This window comes from Pseudonaja textilis, chromosome 16, assembly GCF_049901715.1.
Source record: "Pseudonaja textilis isolate UNSWEBS1 chromosome 16, rPseTex1.2, whole genome shotgun sequence".
NCBI lineage: Eukaryota > Metazoa > Chordata > Lepidosauria > Squamata > Elapidae > Pseudonaja > Pseudonaja textilis.
This window is the reverse complement of record NC_142005.1, coordinates 6,242,326-6,266,638: the sequence shown is the minus strand read 5'-3', so window position 1 is coordinate 6,266,638 and position 24,313 is coordinate 6,242,326. Positions and strand designations below refer to the sequence as shown.

General features: G+C 51.1%; 1 protein-coding gene across 11 annotated transcripts in view; it reads left to right on the top strand.

The window, feature by feature from the left end:
- MACROD1 (mono-ADP ribosylhydrolase 1) overlaps window positions 1–24,313 on the top strand; it is a 195,053-nt gene that overhangs the window by 167,574 nt on the left and 3,166 nt on the right. For all 11 annotated transcript variants that reach the window (XM_087913687.1, XM_087913685.1, XM_087913688.1 and 8 more), the window contains 2 exons: window positions 16,083–16,199; window positions 23,481–23,602. In XM_087913687.1, coding sequence (XP_087769813.1) covers window positions 16,083–16,199; window positions 23,481–23,602 — 239 coding nt within the window. The remainder of the gene's footprint in view (window positions 1–16,082; window positions 16,200–23,480; window positions 23,603–24,313) is intronic.

The following is a 24,313-nucleotide window of genomic DNA, read 5'->3' as shown; positions in this document are numbered from 1 at the left end:
TCCTTCCTTCCTTCCCTCCCTCCCTCCTTCCTTCCTTCCCTCCCTCCCTCCCTCCCTCCCTCCCTCCTTCCTTCCTTCCCTTCCCTTCCTTCCTTCCTTCCTTCCTTCCTTCCCTCCCTCCCTCCCTCCCTTCTCCTTCCTTCCTTCCTTCCTTCCTTCCTTCCTTCCTTCCTTCCTTCCTTCCTTCCTTCCTTCCTTCCTCTGTTACTCACTCACTCCCCTTCCTTCCCTCTTTCCTTCCTTCCCTCCTTCCTCCATCCCTCACCCTTGCTTCTTTCCTTCCTTCATCACTCACTTCCCTTCCTTTCTTTTTCCCTTCCCACCCTCCTTCCCTTTTTCTTTCCTTCCCACCTTCCCTTCCCTTCTCCTCCCTCCTCCTTTTTTCCTTCCTTCTTTCTTCCTGCCTTCCTCTTTCCCTCCCTTCCCCTCTGCAGGGAAGGGTAAGCTGGACAGCCTGGGCCGAAAGCAGATCCCCCAGCCACCCCTCTCCCCCACCCTGCCGTCGGCTCACAAGCCCTTCGGGCGCATCGGCGCTGCCTCTGGGTTGCTGGGCCAGGCAGAAGCGTCGGACGTGGCTTTCCAATCCACCTACCCCACCCCCTCATTCCCCTCCACCCCCACCCCCACACACGCCCTGCCCACCAGGCCCTGCTGGGAGTAGTTGCCTCCTCCCCTCCTTCTTCAAGGTGTTGCAAGGAAGGTGTTGTTATGCTCCGTCTCTCCTCCTGCAGGTCTTCTAGCGAAGAGAGGAGGAGGAGGAGGAGGGGGCCTGAGGATGAAACCTTGCGGCTTCCAGGTTTACCTCCAGGCCACCTGAGAAGACCCCCCCACCCCCCAGGAGAAATTATAAGGAGAAGGGGGTGCAATTGGGGAGGGGGGTGTCTCCAGGCTGCTCTTAGGCCTGCTGAGAGCAGGCAGGACCGAACATTTCCCTCCCTTGCAAAACCAGTGAAATGAATTTCCCCTGTCCACGCTGACGGCTCCCCAAGGTTGGTCCCCCTTTTCGGAGCCATGAAAAATGTCCCCCCGTTTGCAAGACCCGGGGGAGGCAGGGAGGTTGTTCCTGGGCTGGAGGTCTCTTTAAGGTGGGGGCTCTCAGACTGTGTCCTCTCAGAAAGGAGCCAAGAGACCGAGGGGGTACAAAGAGGTGATGCAACCCAGCCCCCGTGGGCCCAGGGAGCTAAATGTAGCTCGGTCGATTCTGCCTGAGACACACACACACACACACACACACACAGAGCTTTCCAGGAGGCTCCGGACTACAAGTCCCAGCAGCCCCAGAGGGCATGTCCGGGGGAGGGGGGAGGTGTAAGGTGGGAGATGGGCCACCGGATCCTCGTTCATTGCATCAACGTAAAACCGCAGGGCCCCCAAGGCCATTGTGGGGGTTGTGTCTCTGCTGGGTTTCCCCCCACAAGCCAAAGGCCCCGCTGGCTTTCTAACTCAGTCGGGCACCCACTGCTCCAAAATGCAGGCAGTCCTCGGCTTACAGCAGTTCATTTAGTGCCCGTTTGAAGTTACGATGGCACTGGGGAAAAAAGGGATACCTTTTTCGCACTGACGGCCGTTGCAGGCTCCCCCGCCCCGTGGCCACAGGGTCAACTGGTTCGTAGTTATGCCCGGGGATCACTTTCTGTGACCTTCTGGCAAGCAAAGTCAAAAAAAGAAGGCCAGACTCACTTAACGACCACGTCACTAGCTTTAAGACCCGCACTGAGTCACTTTAACAGCTGTGGCAAGGAAGGTTTGTAAAACGGGGCAAAACTCGCCAAGCCAACGTTTCGCTTGGCAGCAGGAATGTTGGGATCCATTGTGGTCATACGTTGAGGATTAGCTGTCCGTAGACCATGGGGCAGGCGGTGGGCAGCCACTGAGGGCTTCAGCTTGGGTGCCAGGCAGTCCAGTTCCAGCGATTCAGCATCCAGGCATTCAATCTCCTGCTTGGGCTGGGGGCTGGACTAGAAGACCTCCAAAGTCCCTTCCAGCTCCTATTCTATTCCTATTCCTAATCCTGTTCTATTCTTATTTCTATTTCTATTAATTCTATTCTGAATTCTGTTCTGAATTCTATTCTATTCTTAATTCTATTCTATTCTTAATTCTATTCCATTCCATTCCTATTCTTATTTCTATTTCTATTTCATTCGATTGTTAATTTCGATTTCTATTCCTTATTCTATTCTATTTCTCTTATTCTATTCTATTCCTATTCCTTATTCTATTCCTATTCCTTATTCTATTCTATTCCTATTCCTATTATTTCTATTTCTATTCTATTCTATTCTATTCTATTCTATTCTATTCTATTCTATTCTATTCTATTCTATTCTATTCTATTCTGTTTCTATTATTTCTATTTCTATTTCTATTCTATTCTGTTCTATTCTATGTGCTCTGGCTTGAAGTTTTCTTAGGGACTAGTAGATTGTATTGAAATTTTGGAGGAGCATATCAGAACACACCCCTTTCACCTGTTGCAACCAGGGGCGTGAATTGCACCGAAGGAGGACAGGGCTCCCCCCCCTCCCCTCCCCTCCCTTCTCTTCCTCCCCCCCCCTCCTTTCAGGCAAACCCCAAGCCCCCCCAGGGCCCGGTTCGGCCCACGTTGCTCCTCCTCGGAGTTTAGCCTAATCCCTTCGCAAACTGGGTTAATCACAACTGGGGAAGAGAAAATCCCACTTAATCTACCGGAGTTAAACCTCAGGGCTGCTCACAGGAGATTCACGGCCTCCGTGGATTGTGAACGGGGAATCCAACAAATCCCACTTCCCAACCACGTCACGCGCCTGCCTGGGTACCCCAGCAGCCATTTTGTGAGTGCTCCCAACATTCAGAACTTGAATCTTAGCCTCAAAGCTTTCCCTGCACTTGCTGTAGGCCGCAAAACTCGGGGGCTGCAAAGGATGCAAGTCCCTCTCGACTGATTTGCCTTCATTGGGAACCACGGACAGCGCACCATCCCATAATACAGGCAGTCCTCGGCTTACAACCAGAGTTGAGCCCCCCCCTTCCAAATTTCCCTTGCTAAGCCAGACCCTCGTTGGGCGAGTTTTGCTCCATTTGACAAGTTTTCTTGCCACCGTTGTTAAGCGGATCACCGCAAGTTGTTCAGCTAGGAAGACGGTCGCTAAGTGGCTCTGGCTTCCCCACTGAGTTTGCAACTGTCATAAATATGAGTCAGTTGCCAAGCTTCCTAATTTCGAACACGGGACCCTGAGGATGCTGCAACGGTCATAAGTGTGAAAAATGGCCATGAAGCCACTTTTCTCAGTGCCATGGTAACTTCGGCCACTAAATGAACAGTTGTAAGTCAAGGACTACCTGTAAAATCTGGATGAAGCCCAGAGATGGGCTCTCTTAACGTGGCACAGGAGCCCTCTGGTTCCAGAAGCCATTTATCATCGCTCCCTCTCATTATCAACAGCCGTGTCAAAAATCCATGCGCCTGTTTAACAAAACTGACGTCCTCCTCATCACACACACATACATTATATATATATATATATAATTGGCATAAATCTCAATATTTAATCTCCCCTTCATGAATATTACAAGGCACCTAAATATCTCTGGACCAGATTTGCTGAAGGGGTTTTATTAAAGTCACTGACTCCCAGCGGAGGCTGCTGCAGGATGAGGACATTCTCAGAGTTGCTAGATGAAGGAGAAATGGATTGCGGGGTGAGTAAATGAGTGTGTGTGTGTGTGTGTGTGTGTGTGTGTGTGTGAGTGTGTCCATTTATACTGCTGGAAGGGTTTATTTGGAGAAGACCCCTCTTCTATGCACGAAGGTAACTCTTGAGTCTGCTGGTGAGAGGGATGCATAGTTTTCTCCCCTATCAGCTATAGTGAACTAGCTCTTTAAGCCTGCTGGATGGGGGATGCTGGGAGTTGAAGTCCTTCCCTCTCAAAGCATGATAGCTGGGGGATGCTGGGAGTTAGTCTACCCATGTTAAAGCATCCTGGCTGGGGGATTCTGGGAGTTGAAATCCTTCCCTCTCAAAGCATGATGGCTGGGGGATGCTGGGAGTTGAAGTCCACCCATGTTAAAGTATGCTGGCTGGGGGATTCTGGGAGTTGAAGTCCTTCCCTCTCAAAGCATGATAGCTGGGGGATGCTGGGAGCTAGTCTACCCATGTTAAAGCATCCTGGCTGAGGGGATTCTGGGAGTTGAGGTCCTTCTGCCTCAAAGCATCCTGGCTGAGGGGATTCTGGGAGTTGAGATCCTTCTGCCTCAAAGCATCCTGGCTGAGGGGATTCTAGGAGTTGAAGTCCTTTCGCCTCAAAGCATCCTGGCTGAGGGGATTCTGGGAGTTGAAGTCCTTTCGCCTCAAAGCATCCTGGCTGAGGGGATTCTGGGAGTTGAGGTCCTTCTGCCTCAAAGCATCCTGGCTGAGGGGATTCTGGGAGTTGAGGTCCTTCTGCCTCAAAGCATCCTGGCTGAGGGGATTCTAGGAGTTGAAGTCCTTTCGCCTCAAAGCATCCTGGCTGAGGGATTCTGGGAGTTGAAGTCCTTTCGCCTCAAAGCATCCTGGCTGAGGGGATTCTGGGAGTTGAGGTCCTTCTGCCTCAAAGCATCCTGGCTGAGGGGATTCTGGGAGTTGAGGTCCTTCTGCCTCAAAGCATCCTGGCTGAGGGATTTTGGGAGTTGAAGTCCTTCTGCCTCAAAGCATCCTGGCTGAGGGGATTCTGGGAGTTGAGGTCCTTCTGCCTCAAAGCATCCTGGCTGAGGGATTCTGGGAGTTGAAGTCCTTTCGCCTCAAAGCATCCTGGCTGGGGATTCTGGGAGTTGAGGTCCTTCTGCCTCAAAGCATCCTGGCTGAGGGATTCTGGGAGTTGAGGTCCTTCTGCCTCAAAGCATCCTGGCTGAGGGGATTCTGGGAGTTGAAGTCCTTTCGCCTCAAAGCATCCTGGCTGAGGGGATTCTGGGAGTTGAAGTCCTTTCGCCTCAAAGCATCCTGGCTGAGGGGATTCTGGGAGTTGAAGTCCACCCATCTTAAAACATGCTGGCTAGGGAATTCTGGGAACTGAAGGGCCCTCCCCCCCTGTCTTAAAATAGCCCAGGCGGAGTAACCCTGGTGGAGCTACTTGTAAAGAAGCTGTTCAATTATTTGGAGCCAAATAATCTGGCAGGGCCCGCTTTGCAATTACTTAGCCAGTTTGATGTGGCTTTTTTATAAGAAATGAAGGCTGAAACGGCAATTTGGGAGCCGGTTGCCCTCGGCGTCCCTCTAAGCTGCCTTGGCTTGAAAAGCCCCGCGATAAAAGCCATCGAAGGAGGGAAGAGACTCTTTCGCTCTCTTTCTTTTTCCCTCAAGAGCAAAAAGCATTAGCAGATGTTGAGCTGGGTGGGGAAGCAGATGAAATGCAAAGCCAGCTGTTGAAGCCTCCCTCACGTTGCCTGTGTTTACGAAACTGTTGTATCATCTCTAACCCCCCTCCGGAGTTTGCGGAGCTGAGTGTGTCTCTGTGTGTGTGTGTGTGTGTTGTGTCTGTGTCTGTTAGTGTCCAAACATTCTACAAATCCCAGACACACAACCCTCATACACACCCAAATGTGCCAAATCCTGTCCTCAACCTGCGAGCAGATTGAGTCTACAAGGAAGGAAGGAAGGAAGGAAGGAAGGAAGGAAGGAAGGAAGGAAGGAAAACAGAAGGAAGGAAGGAGAGAAGGGAAGGAAAAGGAAAGGAAGGAGAGAAGGGAAGGAAAACAAGGAAGGAAGGAAGGAAGGAAGGAAGGAAGGAAAGAAGGAAGGAAGGAAGGAGAGAAGGGAAGGAAAGGAAGGAAGGAAGGAAGGAAGGAAAGAGAGAAGGGAAGGAAAAGGGAAGGAGGGAGAGAAGGGAAGGAAAACAAGGAAGGAAGTAAAACAAGGAAGGAAGGAAGGAAGGAAGGAGAAGGGAAGGAAAAGGGAAGGAAGGAGAGAAGGGAAGGAAAACAAGGAAGGAAGGAAGGAAGGAAGGAAGGAAGGAAGGAAGGAAGGAAGGAAGGAAGGAAGGAAGGATGAGGGAAGAAGGAAGGAAGGAAGGAAGGAGAGAAGGGAAGGAAAACAGAAGGAAGAGAGAAGGAAAACAGAGGAAGGAAGGGGGGAGGAAGGGACGGAAGGGGAGGGGTGGAAGGAAAACAAGGAAGGAAGGAAGGAAGGAAGGAAAGGAAAGAAAGAAAGAAAACTGAGTGGAAAACGAAGGGTGAAAAGGCGCAGAGTTGTTTTGCAGGCTCTTGGCTTCCCCAGAGCATCCCAGATTAGTCTCCCTGCCTCCCAAAGGGCCGCTCAGAGGTTGGGGATAAACAAGCTTTAATTAAACCATAGCCGAGATAACAAGTCCCTAACTCAGCAGGGTGGAACCGGTTCTGCAGCCGAGGAGGCCCTTGGCGTGGCTGGGTCTGCAGGAAGAAGGAGGAGGAGGAGGAGGAGGAGGAGGAGGAGGAGGAGGAGGAGGAGGCAGATTCGAAAGTGGACCCTAGAAAGTGGAACCAGCCAGAATCCGGGAAGGCCTCCATTCCCAGCCGTTCATTTCGTGACCGTTCGAAAGTACGGCGGCCACTGAAAAAAGTAACTGGGGACCGTTTTTCACGCTTAACGACCATTGCGGCTTCCCTGTGGTGGTCACGTGATCCAAACTCAGATGCCACCGACTCACATTTAGGACGGTCCCGGAGTCACGTGATCCCCTTTTGCAAGTCAATGGGGGAAGCCGGATTCACTAGACCACCCTGGGACTAATTTAACAACGGAAGTGCTTCACTTAACAACCGCGTCAAGGAAAAGTCGTCCAACAGGGCAAAACTCACCCAACCATGGAAAGGGTGGGCTCTGTGGTGGTCTTAAGTTGAGGACTCCCCGTAGGAATGCATGTTCCCCCACCACCACCACTGGGAGACTTAATTTGCAAAGGGGCCCTTGGAGGTCATCTTATCTATCCCCTCCCCACCCGGATGCAGGATTCACATGGGAGACGGTAGCCTGGGTGGACACCTTACCCCCACTGCCCCGCATGCTATTTCAATCATCTCTGCTTAAAGGCTCTCATTTGGGGGGGGGGAAGCAAATTAAACGATCCTCTATCCAGCCCCTTCCCCCCAATCCAATCTCTTTGCCCGTGTCGTGGCTTCAATCCTGCGCTTTTCATCTTCGCAAAGCCTCCAATTTCTCGGTTAGCCACGAGCCGGGCTGGCCCCGTAATAGTTCCTCTGGCTCCTTCTGACCCCCCCCCTCCTCCTCCTCCCTTCCTCCCCTCTGCAAACCCCCCCCCCTTCCCCCCAGCCCTAACACAAGATTTGTATGGAAGCTGGGAATCAATTTGCATTTTGAAATTGATTTTGTGGAGACCCCAGAAGAAGCGCGAATAGGAAGCCCGGCTTAAGCGGCAATGAGCGAGGGAGGGAGATGAAAGCAGGCGAAGGAGGGGGGGGGAGGGGGAGGGCAGGGGGCTGCTTGTTGCAATACGGAGGTCTGCCTCCCCCTTTCTCTCCCGCACCCTTAAATTGACTCTCCCCGGGAGATGCCCACACGCCTTGGCCTCCTTGCCTTGCTTGGCACGGACCGAGGTTTACCCATTCAGACATGGTGTGTGTGTCAAGTCTGACAGATCCCGCCATCCTGGCATCAAGAACTGGAGGGGTGAGGGTTTTTTTGTTGTTGTTTTTAACACAAATCAGCAATAATTGTGTGTGTGTGTACATGATGGGAAACAGGGAGAGGGGAATGACAAGTGATAAAGACCAGAGACGCCCAGAACCAGATTGTACCAGTGGGCACCAAGGCCCTGCGCCTTGAGAAAGAATGGGAATTGCCGCCCAAAACATCCCAGCGTCCTCAAGACAAAACTCGGATTGGAGAAATACAGACCTGTCACACAGCAGAGGGGGAAAGAAGAAAGCCTTTTCGGCATCATTTTTGCAGAGAGGGGGAGCCTTAGATCGAGCCCGACTTTACTGCAACCAACTTCCTTTAGTAAAAGAAGTTTTTGCTTCAGTCTATTGGAGTCGAGAGTCTTTCCTTTCTAAGGGATCAGGTTGGAGCAGGACTGACAGTGCGGCTCATCCTGAACTAATTCCCACTGAAACCTATTGGGGGATAAGCTAACAAGCGGGGTTTTGCCGTAAAAATAAACTAACCACGTTCAGCAGTGAATAGACTCAGGCAAGGCTTTTCCCAACCTGCAAAAATGTGCCGCCCATCCCAGCTTAGGGGGTCCTGATCTGTCGCTGCAAAGCAATTCCCAGCCAGATGCCAATGGAAACGCGAAAAGCTCGCACTGTTGAAGCAAGGAAAGTTGTGTGGCACCAGCTTTTGAAGCCTGTCCAGAGAGGGTTACGGGATGCAATGGCACAGGTGAGCCACAGTCAGCAGCCCCCAGGTTGTGTGAGAGCTTGGAAAGGCGTGTTTTGGTCATTGCAGTTTTTAGAAATTCATTCTCGGGGTGCTTCTGCTGGCAGACCTTGGTCTAGCTAAGTGGGTGGGTGTGAGGGGGTGTAAATCATTTCGTTCCCAGCCCATTGCCAAGGTTGGGAGTGAGTAAGAAGACGGGAGCGTGTTTTTTGTGACTGCTTTTGTGAAAAAGAGAGAGAGAGTGTGCGTGTCAATAAATAAAAAAAAGTCCTCTCTTTTACTTGGTGCCTATGATTTAAAAAAGAAAAACACCAGAATAAGCAATTCAGCAAGGTGAAAAACGTAGTGTCCCCTTTGTTGGCTGGGCTCAGAAATTCTTTAATTGGGATTTTGGAGGTAAACCACGACCCCGAAGGGCCAGGATCCTATCCACCTCCGATTCTGCATTCAGACAACCATTTTGCTCCCGGATCCGTCTTTCTCCCCACGACTGAAGCACAAATCTCTCTGCGTACATTCCTAAAAACCTTTGGGAACGTGCCGTATTTGCGCATTAGGTCCCCCCTCTTGAGTGCATCAAATCTCACCCCACCTTTGTGCAAAACTCCTGTAATAATGTCCCCCCTCCCACCTCCAATTTTCCTAAGAAGCCCCTTTCTTCTCTTCTCTCTGCCTGGTTCCTTTTGTGTGCAATGCGGAACATGATGTCAACCTCCACCTAATCTATTTATTGACGGTTATTTATGATCTGTAGTTGAGATCTCTTACCCAAGCAGGACAGGGGGCATAATTGAGGTCTCCCTCCCATAATTCTGATTTGTTTGGCATCAAGGTTTCCTAGCGAGGGGAGGGCGGGGGGAGAACTGCTTTAGGTCCAAAAAGCAAAAACTTTTAAGGGGAATTCAAGGTCCTTCCCCCGACACACACACCAAAATTGTCCAGGGAGACGGGTTTGTATCACAGAAGCCCCTAAAATAAATCATACACCGCTCTGGCTTTTGTGTGTGTGTGTGTGTGTGTGTGTTTGTGTCTCTGTATTTGTGTGTGTCTGTGATTCTGTACAGGCAGCCTTCACAACAGTTCGTTTACTGACTCTTCCAAGTTGCAACGGCACTGAAAAAGTTACTTAGGACCGTTTTTCATGCTTGCGAGTCGCAACCATTTCAGCCTCCCCATGGTCTGGACATCAAAATTCGGACGCTTGGCAGCTGACTCTAATTTACGACGGTCGCAGCGTCCCGGGGGGGCGCGTGCATGATTCCCCTATATAGCGACCTTCCAACGAGCAAAGTCAACGGGAAAGCTGGATTCACTTAACGACCGCATGGCTAACTTTACAACGGGAGTCACTCCCTTAACAGCTGTTGGCAAGCGAGGTTGTAAAACGGAGCAAAACTCACCGCCGTCTCACTTAGCCACAGGAGATTTTGGGCTCAGTTGTGGGGTTTGAGGACTTCCTGCAATGTCTCAATAGGAGCCAACTGCCCCTAACAAAGGCATGGAGTTTTAATTGGAGTCCGGGGGCCAGACAACGGCAAAAGGATGTGATGTGTCTGTCCCAAAGGTGCTGGTTCAGGAGGCCACTGGACTTTCTTGTTTTTTTCTTAGCTTCTTCAGCTCTGACTGGATGGTGGGGAATGGAAGGATTTATACTCCTTGCAGACAGCTGGTCAATTGCATCCTTTTTAGAGGGTCGTTGAGGCCACTTGGAGGCTTATCTGAGTCCTCGGGGTCACCTGAGGGGTGCAAATGGGTGTGGAGCCTTCTTGGAGCTGTTGAAAGGATCATTATTGTAGACTGGAGATAGATGAGGTCGTATCCCTCCCATTCTATTGAGAGAGGGGCCAAGCGGCCTCAACGACCGTCTATAAAAGGATGCAAATGACCAGCTGCCTGCAAGGAATATAAATCCATCCATCCTCCATCACCCAGTCAGAGCTGAAGAAGCTTCTTGGATGCGAAGCAAAACGTCTTCAAAGAAAAAAAACAAGAAAAGTTCAGCTGCCGCCTGAAAAAAAAAAAGGACCTTTGGGACAACCACAACCTGGATAAGTGAAAATCTCTAGAGGCTGTGTGTGTGTTTGTACAAAGCCACACACACACTTACACACACACACACACACACACACACACACACACTTTCGTTGAAGGGAGGAAAGTTTTGCCTGCGAATTGCATTCCAATTCTTGTTGTTTTTTCCCTTCCTTTTTTCATTTCCCCAAGCTTTGCCCTCTGAAACGGCCTGCTTCTGCTGACTCGTAATTCAGAAGGAAACTGCAAGCAGATTTGAGATTTGTGTCTGGGCGGGCGCGTTTTAATATTATCGGAGAAACGTTGCAAATTAAAAAAAAAAACGGGAATGCACCAGAGACGTTGCAGGGGGAGAAAAATATATGCCTTGCGGGCGATTCAAATGAGCTAAAATGTAAAAAGGCAACAACAACAAAAAAAATATATGTATCCACGTGATACTAATGCCGAGCTAATTCAACGCTTCGATGTAGTCTTCAAACCCTACTAATTTCCCAACATTTAGAATATCAAGAGAATTCAATAATGGATAGAGAGCACAGCCCTTGGGTTTTCTCCAGCATTAGCAATTTCTAGAGGCGGCGGAAAAGGCTGTTAGAAAAGAACATTTCGAGATAGGCTCTCATCTCTCTCTGGTGAGTCGTAGAAAGGGATCTCCTTGTGGTGCCATTTCCACTCTGCCTCTCAACGAGGCCGGGAACAGCACGAGGCCTTTTGAAGCAAAAAGAAACCCGCCCCCTCCCTTCTCCCATGCTTCCTGTCTCCAAATCCCATCTTAGAGAGGACAGAGCTTCCTTCAAAAACCCTTTTGCACAAAAGCACATAGCCACAAAGAAGTCGATCCGCGTGCCAAGCCGGCATTGGTGGCCGTGCTTTCCACCTCTGGCGATTTCCAATGGGAATGGTCTCATTTTCGGAGAGGGATTCAGAAAACGGCTGCTTTTTTCACCGCAGGAAAATCGGTTCAGCTAGCAAAGCAGGTCATTTGCAAATTAAGCCTTACAAAGCCGGGGGGGAAATGGCACCAGAGAGAGCAAGGGAAGCCAACTTTCATCAGGATTGCCCCATGAGAAAGACGCCGGCATTTGCCGACTACAGGTAGTCCTCCATTTAAGACCACAATTGAGCCAAACATTTCTGACGTTTAAGCGAGAGAGTTGTGAGGTTGGTCCCTGCTTGGTGACCTTTCCTGCCACTGTTGTTAAAGTGAATCACTGCAGTTGTTAAAGAAGTAATCCAGTTGTTAAATGAATCAACCCATCTTAAAGCACGCGGGATGGGGGATTCTGGGAGCTGAGGTCCACCCATCTTAAAGGATGCTGGCTGGGGGATTCTGGGAGTTGAAGTCCACGTACTTAAAAGCTGCCAAGTTTAAGAAACCCCGTAAGGAGATCCTGATCGAAGTCGATTCCAGGGGCGGTGCCCTTGATGAGCTGTGCAGATTTGGGGGGAGGGGCAGGAATCTACTTCCTCCAGCAGATTATGCTGCATGGCAGACATTATTAGATCTTCTTCTTCTTCATCTTCATCATCTGAGTATTATTAACACTCCCTCATTTGCTGCTTTTCAGGAAGGAGTGGGGTGGTGGTGGTGGAAATTGCAGCCTGGAGCCGTAGCTGAAAGGTTCTCGACGTTAAAAACACTTCTGTCAAAACAGACCCCAAAAATAAAATAAAATAAAATTCTCAGGTGTAACAACAACAACAACAGTGTCGCTTCTAAAGCCAAACGTGTGAAGGCAACTGTGACAAACATTTGGGGGGGGGGGGAGGTATTATTGCTTCCCGCTGGGGATATTCCCTCCTCCTCCCCCCCCCTTTCTCCTCCCGAAGTGTCCTTTGAAGGCCGGGGGGGGCTCAAGGGGATCCCCCCAAATTTGTTGACGAGATTCCCTCAGGTCGAATCTCCTTTTTAGGATGCTTCTGTCATGGCGGACCTTTTAGACTTCGGGTCGGTTCGTCCTGTCATGGATCGAGATCAAGAAACAATGCTGTGGGTCTCTTTTTTTCTGCAAAGAGCTTCTCATCCCCCAAGGCCACTCTCTGAAGCAGCTTCCTCCTCTCTCTCCTTGCGCGTCTTCTTCCACCACCCCTCCTCTTTTTTCCTCTTCCTCTCCTTTTCTTCCATCTTGCTCCTCTTCCTCTCCTTCTCCATTTCCTCCATCCCTCCTCCTCACCCTCTTCCTCTCAGCCTCCTCCTCCTTCCCTTCCTCCTCCTGCCTCTCCTCCTCCCTTTTCTTCTTTTCTTTCTTTCTTTCTTTCTTTCTTTCTTTCTTTCTTTCTTTCTTTCTTTCTTTCTTTCTTTCTTTCTAGCTTTCTAGCTTTCTTTCTAGCTTTCTCTCTTCCTTCTTTTCTTTCTTTCTTCTTTTCTTTCTTTTTCTTCCTTCCTTCCTTCCCTCTCTTCTTTTTCTTCCTCTCTTTTCTCTTTTTCTTTCCTTCTTCCCTGCTCTGCCTCCCTGCACCTACAACTCTACGCTTTCCTAAGCCGTTTTGCTGCTTGCGCTACACACAGCTTCCTGACCACCCCGGCAATAAATTTCAACGGTCTATGCAACAAGCTTATAAATTATTTCCCCCCACCCCGTTTTTTCAGCAAGCGCATCCAGTTTACCACCTGGTTTTGTATTCTTCTCCTCGCTTTTATATGCCTCGTAAAATAAAGTTTTTAAAAAAGTGAAATGCATGCATAATAGACGCTTGAGGCAATGGGGAGAGACTTCCAGATCGTGGCTCCTTGGCCATCTGATTGAAGTTTTTTTAAGGGTCTTGAGGCCTGTTTGGAGCCATCAACTGGGAAGAAGAAGCTTCAGCAGCTGAACAAGGATGGTGGGATAGAAGGAAGGAGAAGGAGGAGGAGAGGAGAAGAAGGAGAAGAAGGAGGAAAAGGAGGAGAGGCAGAAAAAGGAGGGGGAGAGGGAGAAAGAGAAGGAGAAATAGGAGGAGAAATAGAAGAGGGGGAAGGAGAAAGAGAAATAGGAGAAGAAGGAGAGGGAGAAAGAGGAGAAAGGAGAAGAGGGAGAAGAAGGAAGAGAGACAGGGAGAAGGACAAGGCGTAAGAGGAGGAGAAAAGGGAGAGGGAGAAAGAGGAGGAGAAAGAGGAGAAGAGGGAGAAGGAAAGTAGAAGTTGTCCATCTTCTGTGCCAGGTCCTTGGAGAAACAGGGCTACCAAAAGGATTGTCGCTTTGCAGAAGGCCAGAAAAATCAAAGCATGTGCCCTCATTCTGCAATCTTGGGGCACTTTGCTTCTCCCCCTGGTTAATCCCCTGGTTGCATTGCGAAGCAGGAAACTGCGGTCCTAACCCTCCTCTCCTCTTCCTCCCTTCGCCCCTTGCTCCGGCCCAACCCTGGCATTAATGCGGACATGCTCCAACAGCAGGGTATCCGTCACGCTCGGTTTTCCCATCGCAAAGCACCCTGGTTTTATTTTCTTTCTTTCTATTTGCTTGCTCTTCCCTTCTGAAACTGCAAAAAAAAAAAAAAAAGGTTTAAAATAACCAAAATGCAACACTCCCCAAGGGTTTTGGGTGCCGGTGGGTATACCAGGGCCGAGCCACGCACAATATTAATGCAACAGCACATTGTGTCTCTCTGTGTTAGAGTCTTATGTGACAAGGGCACCTTTCTCCTCGCAGCCTCGGCACGAAGGAATTATGATCCTCAGCAAATCCGTCCCAAAGAATCGGTGAATAGCATTTCCAGTTTTGTCGTGGGGAGGAAACTGCAAGAAGCCGAAACTCCACCGGCGAGCTGGCTTTGGGCTTAGCTCACTTGGGGACGGGTTTGTGTTGTGCCATGCTTGTTGTGTGGCTTGGAGGGAAAACACAATGCACCATGTTGTCAGGAAGCACCACTTTCAGAAAATGCATGCATTAGGAAAACAGCGCGGAAAAAAAACCCAACAACAACAACCCCATTTACCGCAGACAAAATGCACGCAACCAGACATGTATGGGTTTTCCAGCAGGCTTTTAAAATAAAAATATTCACAGGGCGACGTTTCCCTCCTCCCCAAATGGGGGCAATTTTGATGCAATTGGGGATAAAAATATTCCGTAAGAATCTTTACACGCGGCATTATTCCGACAGCATAATAATAACAACTATTATTATTATTGTTGTTGTTATTGTTGTTGTTGTTATGGCTGAGGAATTCTGGGAGTTGAAGTCCACAAGTCTTAAAGTTGCCAAGGTTGGACACCCCTGTGTTAGGGTGAGGTTTGACCATTTTACAACTTTAATTTTGTCACTGTTGACAACCAAAGCCGTTAAGCGAACCACGCAGCCGTTAAGCGCATCTGACTTCTCTCATTGACTTGGCTTGTCAGAAGCTGCCTGGGAAGGTTGTGGATGACAATCACATGACCCCGGGACACTGCAAGGGTCATAAATACATTGGTTAGGATGTCAGAAGAGCCCCGGGTTCAAATTTGAGGTCGAACCCCCGTCTGCTCTGCCTGGCTTTCTACGTGAAACCCTTCTGATCGACCCCCCCAGAATTCAACCGGGATCCCTTCCTTTCTCTCTCTCTCTCTCTCGAATGGCGGGGGTTAACCCAACGCGGACAGTTAGCCTGCTCTAAGACAAAACCACCGCCTCCCTACTCCTCCGGCCTCGATCGACTCCCCTCGGAACGCAACTGGTCAAATATTGTTTTATGGATTAGCAGATGGACTGAGAATGAGCTAATAATGAACTTCCCTGATCAATTGGGGCTCTGTAATGGCTGGAGAGCAGAGAGTGAATCAGACCAGCTTGTCTGTCTGTCTGTCTGTCTTCCTTCCCTTCCTTCCCTCCCTCTTTTTTTCCTTTCCTTCCTTCCTCTCCATTGTCCTTCCTTCCCTTCCTCCCTTGAATTTTCTCTTCCTTCCTTCCTGCCTTTCCTTTTCCTCTCCTTCCCTCCTTCTCCTTTTTTCCTTCCTTCCTTCCTTCCTTCCTTCCTTCCTTCCTTCCTTCCTTCCTCCCTTCCCTTCCCTTCCCTTCCCTTCCCTTCCCTCCTTCCCTCCTTTCCTTCCTTCCTTCCTTCCTTCCTTCCTTCCTTCCTTCCTTCCTTCCTTCCTTCCTTCCTTCTCCCCATCCCTTTCTCCCCAACCCTGCAAAGAACTAAATCCAACCACTTGGCGCAGAAACTTTCCCAAAGGAGAGGGCAGACCGGTTGTGACTCCTCCCTGCAATTTTATTTTAATCTTTTTGCCATCTTGTTCAGCGAGCTACACTGCCCCTGAATCGGCAGGTTCCACCACAGGCTGGTGGTCACTCGTTCTTGTTTGGTCCCACAGCCAGCCAGATATTCAGACTGGATTTGACAGCTAGTCAGGTAGCCTCTGAGTGTAGCAGGCAGTTCCAAGGAGGGTAGTTTTTTTTTTTTTTTTTGCAAAGTCAAAATATTCAGGTCTAATAAGTTCAAAATGTCCATGTATCTAAGTATCGCTCCAACGGCTCCTGTTAGTATCAGCACAACTACTGATTTCTTCCTCCATAGTTACTCATCTTCAATTTGCAGAGCACGATATTCCGTGGTTGGTTTGTTTTTTAGCCGTTTCTCTTCCCTGTGTGCCTCACCTGGTATTGCAGCATTATTACTATTATTATTATTACTATTATTACTATTACTATTACTACTACTACTACTACTACTATTATTATTATTATTATTATTATTATTATTATTATTATTTTGACAATGTATGCATTTGTGTTTTTGGTTTCTCATTCCTTTCGCAGTGGATGGATGCATCCACCGTGCCGCCGGACCTTTGCTGAAAGAAGAATGCCGGACACTGAATGGTTGCGAGACTGGAAAAGCGAAAATCACCTGTGGGTACCGTCTCCCAGCTCGATGTGAGTAGAGGCAACTGGCCATTTGAACGGGACGATTAGCTGAATCACTGAATTCAGTCAGAGGGAGAAAAAGAGGTGCAGGAAAGGGCAGGAGTGTTAAAACAGATCCGTACAAGGAAGGAATCAAGAAATGGAGTTTTTAGCCTTGAAAACCAGTGGCTACAAATTTTTTATTCCTGAACTCAGAACCCTGAATCACGGCTCTGTATCAGAGGAGGGCAAAAATCTCCTTTAAAGTTAAGAACTTGCTAACTCTGAAAGCTGTTTGACAGCATAAACAATGCTCCAGATTAGACAGTTTGACTACAAAGAGACCCTTAGAATCAGATTAAAGCTCAGAAAATCATTTTTAAGGCCTCTCTGGGCACAATGTTAAATATGCTTTGATTGACAGCCAAGCAGGAAGGCAGATCCCAATTTACTGAATCATGCAGTGTTTGAGAATAGTGGCAGTGAAACTGACCGGAGCCGGGAAGGTGTTTCTCTCGCATCCTCCAACTTTTTCTTCTCGCTTTTGCTTCATGGCGCTGCCCTCCTTCTGCCCAGTACTGCAACTGGCGAGGTCAGGGTCAGAGACAACACGCATTTCTTCATGTCCCTGTCCGTTTTCTTTCTCTCTTTTGGCAGCTCTCTGATGCCGCTGACAGTGCAGGCGCGTGGCCTTGTCAGTTTCACCAGATAGATAGGCGGGTGTGAAGCCTCAGGACCGATGTCAGTTTTCCAGCTTCCTTCGAAAGCAGCCTAGGAGAAGCTGCCCAAAAAGAGGGAGATGGTTTTGGACCTGGTGCTTTGTGACCCACGGGCTGCGTCCAGCCCTTCAGCTGACCCTGCCTGGCCCACAGTGGCAAGGGGTGGCCTTGGCGGGGTGGGGCATCAGCCACAGAGGGTGGAGCTTCAGAAGAGGCGGGGCATCAGTGACAGAAGGTGGGGCTTCATCAGCAGGGGCGGGGCATTGGCAGGGGCGGGGCATCAGCCGCAGAAGGTGGAGCTTCATCAGCAGGGGCGGGGCATTGGCAGGGGCGGGGCATCAGGCACAGAGGGTGGAGCTTCATCAGCAGGGGCGGGGCATTGGCAGGGGCGGGGCATCAGGCACAGAGGGTGGAGCTTCATCAGCAGGGGCGGGGCATTGGCAGGGGCGGGGCATCAGCCGCAGAAGGTGGAGCTTCATCAGCAGGGGCGGGGCATCATCTACAGAGGGTGGAGCTTCATCAGCAGGGGCGGGGCATCAGCCGCAGAGGGTGGAGCTTCATCAGCAGGGGTGGGGCATTGGCAGGCCCTCCCCTCTAAAACAAACTTAGCTGTCAGATTTGGCCCCGCCCCATGCTAAATTATTGTGCCCCTGGCGAATTGTAATGTGATCCAAACACACACGCACCCCTCCCAAAGTGGGATTGTATCCCGAATCCCCCCCACCCCCCGTTTAAAAAAAAAAAAAAAGTGGCAGAGGGAACATTTCCGTCTCTGCCGTCCCATTTCCGAAGAGCCGGGGAAATCGGCCTCTTCTCCGTCTTCAAAGTCGCCTGCTTGATTCTTAATAAAAAGGAATTAAGTAAATGAGGCATTTGCATATTAATCAGAGGCTCGTAAACGCAGCTCGGGATTCATCAGCCGCTACGTGAGCAAAGCGGGGGGGGAGTGGGGGGGCATCTTGGTTCGCCTCCCGACGAGCCTTTTCGGACAGGAAAGTGGGGCCCTTCAGAGATCCTCTAGGCCACCCCCACCTTGCTCAGGGCAGGGTCAGATTTTCCTGGGTTGGAAAACCCTTTATCCCAGCAGCCCCAAAATATCCGGAAGTGTGTAACGTTTCCGATTGTGATTTCGATTGGGAAGACGGTTCAACCGGGGTGGTTCCGCTGTTCCGGGGCAGCACTTTTCCATGGGGTCCCAATGAGAGAAATGACTCAAAAAGAACAGAAGGAAAACGATGCTGCTAGAAAGAGCTGGAAGCCCCCAGCCCCGGCCCCAAATGCCAGGGGGCAAGTCCAGGCAGGACCTGCCCCCTGGCATTTGGGGCTGGGGGCGCATTTGCATTGCAACTGGTTTGGCCTTTGCAAGATCCTCTTCAAACCTTTCCTGCCCTCAATAATCCCAAAATGGGGAACCGGATGCCACCTCGATGGGAAGGAGGGTGTGTGCCAAGCCTTCTTGGTCCTCTAAAGCGGGCACGGGAAGCCTGATCCTGCAAGGAAGGGCCTGCCTGCCCCTTGCCCACCCGCCCACCCCTGCAAAGGTCCTTCTCTGTGTCCCCACCCACTCCCCCCCCCCATGGCCACGCCACGCCAGCCTCTCTGGTGGCCTCCGCATTCCAGGCACGTTGCCCGAAGGTGCTTAACATGCAACGGAGGCAGGAGCCGTTTCCTCTGGCAGCAGCTTCGAGTCACCCTGCCCTCTTGCCTTGCCGGGGGAGAGAGAAAGGGGAGGGGCTGAAGGAGAAGACAAGAGGGACCGGGGCGGGGTGGAGGGGGACGATTTGGGGAACTGAGCACCTGTCTTTCCAAACGGAGCATCTCTTCTGGCAGGGGAGGGGGGCAGCAGCCAAAGGGGAACCCCCCACCCCACCCCCCGGGAAATCAGAAAGGGGTTGAACAGGCAGAGGAGCAGGCTCCAAAGCGAGACCCTCTCTTGGCCCTTTAAGGTTGGGGGGTACTTGGACAGGTTGGGCGGGGGGTGCCAGGAGCCCTGGTGGCGCAGTGGTTAGAAGGCAGCGTTGCAGGCTAGCTCGGCCCACAGCTGGGAGTTTGATTCTGACTGGCTCAAGGTTGACTCCGCCTCCTGTCCTTCTAAGGTGGGTAAAATGAGGAGCCAGGTTGTAAGATGCTGACTCTGTATATCGCTTAGAGAGGGCTGGGAAGGACTGGGAAGCAGTATTGATTTATTTATTTGAATTATATTGCCGCCTATTCGCCCATGGCGGCTTACACAGTGCAAGTCTAAACGCTATTGCTACCTTCCTTCCTCCTTTTATTTCCTTCCTGTCCTTCCTTCCTTTCCTTTCTTCTTTCCTTCCTTCCTTCTTCCCTCACCTTCCTTCCTTCCTTCCTTCCTTCCTTCCTTCCTTCCTTCCTTCCTTCCATCTTTCTTTCCTTCCTTTCCTTTCTTCTTTCCTTCCTTCCTTCTTCCCTCACTTTCCTTCCTTCCTTCCTTCTTTCCTTCCTTCCTTTCCTTTCTTCTTTCCTTCTTTCCTTCCTTCCTTCTTCCCTCACCTTCCTTCCTTCCTTCTTCCCTCACCTTCTTTCCTTCCTTCCTTGAATGGCCTGGAGAACAGCCCAAGGGTTTCCCCTCCCCCTTCTAGCAACCCCCCCTCCCCACCATTAGGGGAAGGGGAGGGGAAATGTCTGTCCAATGCATCTTATGATTTTTGCTCTCCCGATGCCAGAGAGTGATGATGCAGAATTCTCCCTCCACAGGTGCACCAGGCAGACAAAAGGAAGAGCAAAGAACTGGGGGGCGTGGATGCAAAGAGGAATAAATGGCTGCAAAATTGCCTTCCTTAAAATGAGCTCCGGCGATGCAGCTGTTCTCGGGGTGCCCCTCGCTTTCCCCGGCTCCTCCTGCAATGCTGTTCCCACCTCGAAGGGCCGTGGAGTGTGTGTGTTGGGGGGGGGGCGCAGAGCCCGGCTCGGTCCCTTTGATTTGCCTCGGGGAGCAACTGAGAGATCCTGGGGAGGTGGGGGACGGTTGCTGGCCTGGTCCCCCCCCCCCAGCCCCCCGCTTCGCCCAGGGCGGTTGGGTTTCCTTGCTTGGGTGGCTTTGCTTTACAGGTGAGCCGAGGAAGCGAGCTTCACGGCCGGAGGCAGAGATGCGACACCGCACCGGCGGAAGAGCCACGCCCCTAGTGGGAGGAGCCAGAGCCCACCTGGGGAGGGGGATTCGGGGTGGCGAAGGGGCCACCTGCCCTCCCGTGAGCCTTCCGAGGGCTGAAGCAGCCCCCACAACCTGACCGTCGCCCCTTCCTCCAGCTAAACTCATGCTTATGCCAAGAGATCATAGCTTAAGCAAACCGTGGTTTGCCACCGGGTGGGAACCGGGCTCGGAGGCAGGGCTGGTACGGGGGGGCGGGGCCTGGCCTTTTTTTGGTGGGGGGCGCAATGAACCCCCCCATGGGCGATCCTGAAGGGGGGCGGAGCGAGGCGCCCACTCGATCTTTGCAAGGGTCGCCCGCCGCTTCGGCACCCACGCGCGGATCGGCCGAGGCACCGTGGGCAGGACAAAAAAAGGGGGGGGGGGACTCCCAAAGCGACCCCTCCCCGTTTGGAAAGGCCGAGCCTGTTGGGAGGTCCCTTCCCCCGGCCCCCCCTGGGCTTCGTCCCCCTCCTCCTCCAGAAATGCGCTCGGGGGGGGGACCTGAAGACCGGACGGGGGGGTGGGCTGCAAAGGCGGCGACCCCCTTCCAAAGGATGGGGGCTGGCTAGTCATCCGAAAGAGCTTTTTTTTGGGGGGTCTTACTCCTGTTAACATCCACCTATTGTAAGGCGTGATTCGGTTTATCAAATAAACCACCAGTGGGTAGACAGACCCACCACGCACAAAGCCTCTGAAACCACGGCAGCTCAATTCACGCACGTGGTTAAAAACACGCGTGCAGAAATTGCTTTAAGGTGTGTGCGGGGGACGGGACTTCAGCCTCCTTTGCCCAGTGGATGGGCCGAAAATGCACTTTGGACTTGCTCAGGAGCACAGCCATCCAGTTCTAACGCTGCCAGCTTTTGGGGGTCTGTGTGTGTGTGTGAGAGAGAGATTATGTGCTGGGAAGGAAAACTTCACAACTCTTTTGAGAAGCTGCTTTTTTGGTTTTTTTTCAAGCGGCTCCTGCCCCTCCGCTTCCTCGCCAACCTCCCTGCCTTGTAACTGAATTTCACACCAGGCTGCCTGCCTGCCTGCCTCCGTGACGGGTCGGGCTGCTAATTTCTTTCCTTTTCTTTCTTTCTTTCTTTTTCTTCCTTTCATTCTTTCTCCTGTCTCTTTCTACAAGAGAGTGAAGGGCCCTCTCCTTTCTTCTCCCCCAGAACCTTCCATATATATATATATATATATGGATTTCCCTCTCCCCGCTCTTGTATAAAAACACGGCGTCGCTTTGAAAGAACCTCCGACTCGGCCTGTGTCACTCTGAAGGCCTGAATAATATTTCCAATACAGGATGATCAGAAACCCCCCTCTCTCTCCCCCGTTTCCCTCCCTCCCCACATCACAAAAGAGCCACACGGGCACAAACCTTGTGAGCTTTTCGCTTGCCACCCCCCCTTTCAAAAGTTGGTGCTTCGTGGGAATTCAACCCACGTGGTTCCTGGATGGTTTTGGGCGAACTCAGCAGTTGGGCTAAAATCTATTTATCAATCAGAGTGTCTTGATTTACACACTTACCTGGTCTTGTCGCAATACGCAAGTTGAATCCAGAAGCTTCGGAAGTTTATAAATTAGGCTTTTATGGCTTGGAGCGTTACACATTTCCGTGCGTTTATTATGCACCGGAGTTTGACAAACCGAGCCACCAAACCGGGAGCTGGGAGCTCTTGGCAATTCTGCAGGATCCGTGGCAAATCCCAGGGGTTTCACCTGGCTGGCTCTGCTTACCCCCACGAAGCTTGTGCCCTTTGGGACTTTGGGAAAAGGGGGCGGCCTGGTTTTCCTTTTCCCGCTAACTCTTCCTGGCTTTCTCCTGCGAATTTCCCCGCGCAACGTGGCCAAAGTAAGTTAGGTGTCTTTTTTGTGTGACTTTTGTCCTCCGGTGTGACAAATCTGGCGTTAGGCACTCCAGGATTGTCCCATTCTTTGAGCCTTCTCCAGCACCAGCACTCAATTATTTCCCCCCAAACCAAGGTTAAATCGGGGACACCGATGAGGACGTCCCCCTCTCAGGCGGGACAAGGGGGCCTTCAGCTGTGGCTCCCCCTTCTTCCCCTGCCCAGCCTGGGCAAGGCCTCCCCCGCCTTCTCCGGAGCAGATGGGCAACCACGTCAGCGGGCAAACACCGGGGAGCGACCGAGCGCAGGGGTCCGGCTGCTCGGACAGACCCCTGGAGGGGGGGCCGACCCTGGCCCATCGCCCGAACAGGCCAGCTCCCCACCGCCACAGGCAGAACAGGGGCACAAGGCCACAGCACCTCCCTGGAAAGGGATTGCTAGCGCGAGGGCCCCCCCTGGTGACCCCAGCCGGCCTTTGCACCCTGAGCATTATCAGCCACTTCTTAGGAGGCAACAGGAAGGAGGTTTGGGGGGAACTCAATCTCCCTCTCTCCCCTCCCCAACTGGGCTTGTTAACCTCCTTCTCCCCTTTTGCAAAGCCACTTTCACATGTGCTCGTTGCTCTTTGCTACTCTGGGGCCCCCCAAGGAGAGGAACAGGCCAATAAAAGAGGGGTGGTTTTGAATATATATATATATATATATATATTTGCAGGTGCTTCCTTAAGCATCTTGCACCAAGACAACAACTCTTCCTCCCCATGTAAAAGGTGCGTGACACATGCCTGACCGATGCTGCGGACCCTCCCAGGTTTCAAAGCATCGATAACAGATTGTGAGAGAGCTTTGCCTTTTTTTTTTCTCTCTCTCTCTCTTTAATCTGTTTAATCCAAAGGAATGTTCTTTGGGCTTTTTTGAGAGGGGTCCTTGGAGGCTCAAACTAAAGAGATAAAGGGATTTTTGCAGCTTTGAATCAGAAAAGGGAGTTTCCAGAAACTCTCGGTGGGGGAAAAGGGGGAAAAAAAAAAAAGGAAACTTGGGAAAAGGAGGCCCGGAGACGGGCCAAGTTCCTAACGATCGCTTCCTCGTTAAGGCTTCTATCTCGCTGTGCCAAAGGAGCCAAAAGGGAACGACAATCATTCCGAGGCTGGATTTGCTCGAGTGTGTAAACTTCATTTTCACAAAAGCGGACATTAAATACACACACACACACACATATATATATATATATATATCTCTTGCCGCTTGGTTAAGTGGGTGGCTAAGTGCACGCCAAATGAAAGCAACGTGGACCAGGTCCAAGAATGGCTACCTTAACGCAGGATAAATGTTTGTGGATTAGGGAGGGGGGAAACGCCCCCCCCCCCCCAGGATATGGAGCAAATTATTTTAAGGCTCTCGTTTGCTAATTTGTAAAAGTATTTCAAGCATATCACAAAGTCGGCCTGGCTCTGCTCTGCAAGTGGAAAGCGGGGAAGAGAGCCCCCCCGCTCGTTGGAAGTCTCTGCTTTTCTCCCTCAGATCTCTGAGCAAGTTAGGGAGGGGGCTTTGGGGGAGGGGGGGGCTGCTTCTAGCAACACCCCACTTTTGCCTTCCAGTTGTGATTCACACAGTGGGGCCCATCGCCCAGGGCCAGCCCAGTCCCTCGCAGCAGACCGAACTCAGCGACTGCTACAAGAACAGCTTGAAACTCGCCTTGGAGAACAAGCTGCAAACGGTGGTGAGTAGACCAAGCAGGACCTGGAAGCCCAAGGGGGGGGGGGTCACCTGGTGGTCCCCTGATCTCTCTTCAGCAGCGCTCGTCAACACCACCCGTCCCTTGAGCTGGGGACGATGGGAGCTGGAGTCCATCACGCGTGGAGGTCATGAGGCTGCCTGTCTCGTTGAATGCTACTTAGAAATGGATGAATAAGACCGGCGTTTCTCCATCTTGGCTACAATGAAGAGGGGTGGACTTCAACTCCCAGAATTCCCCAGCCAGCAGGGGCTTCTGGGAGTTGAAGTCCACACCTCTTAAAGAAGCAAAACACGGATCTAATTCATCCATTTCTAAGTATTGCTTAAGGAGCTTTTCTAATAGGGAGACCCGATCAACCCATAGAACAGAAGTTGCCTTCAGAAGTTGTGGGAGCTTCATCCCTGGAGGCTTTCAAGAAGAGACTGGACTGCCACCTGTCAGGAATGATGTAGGGTCTCCTGTTTGGGCAGGGGGTTGGACTAGATGACCTACAAGGTCCCTTCCAACTCTGTAATTTGAACTTACCTTGGCAGGTAAGCAGCCACTTTCATTTTTCCCAGCCTCAATCTGCTTCTGTGGCAGAAGCTCAATAATAAATCCACTGGCTAAAACAATGACAGACTCCAACTCAAAGAGTGTCGAGGAAGACCAGAGGCGAGGAGAGGCGACGGGCTCACTCTCTAGCCACAGCTG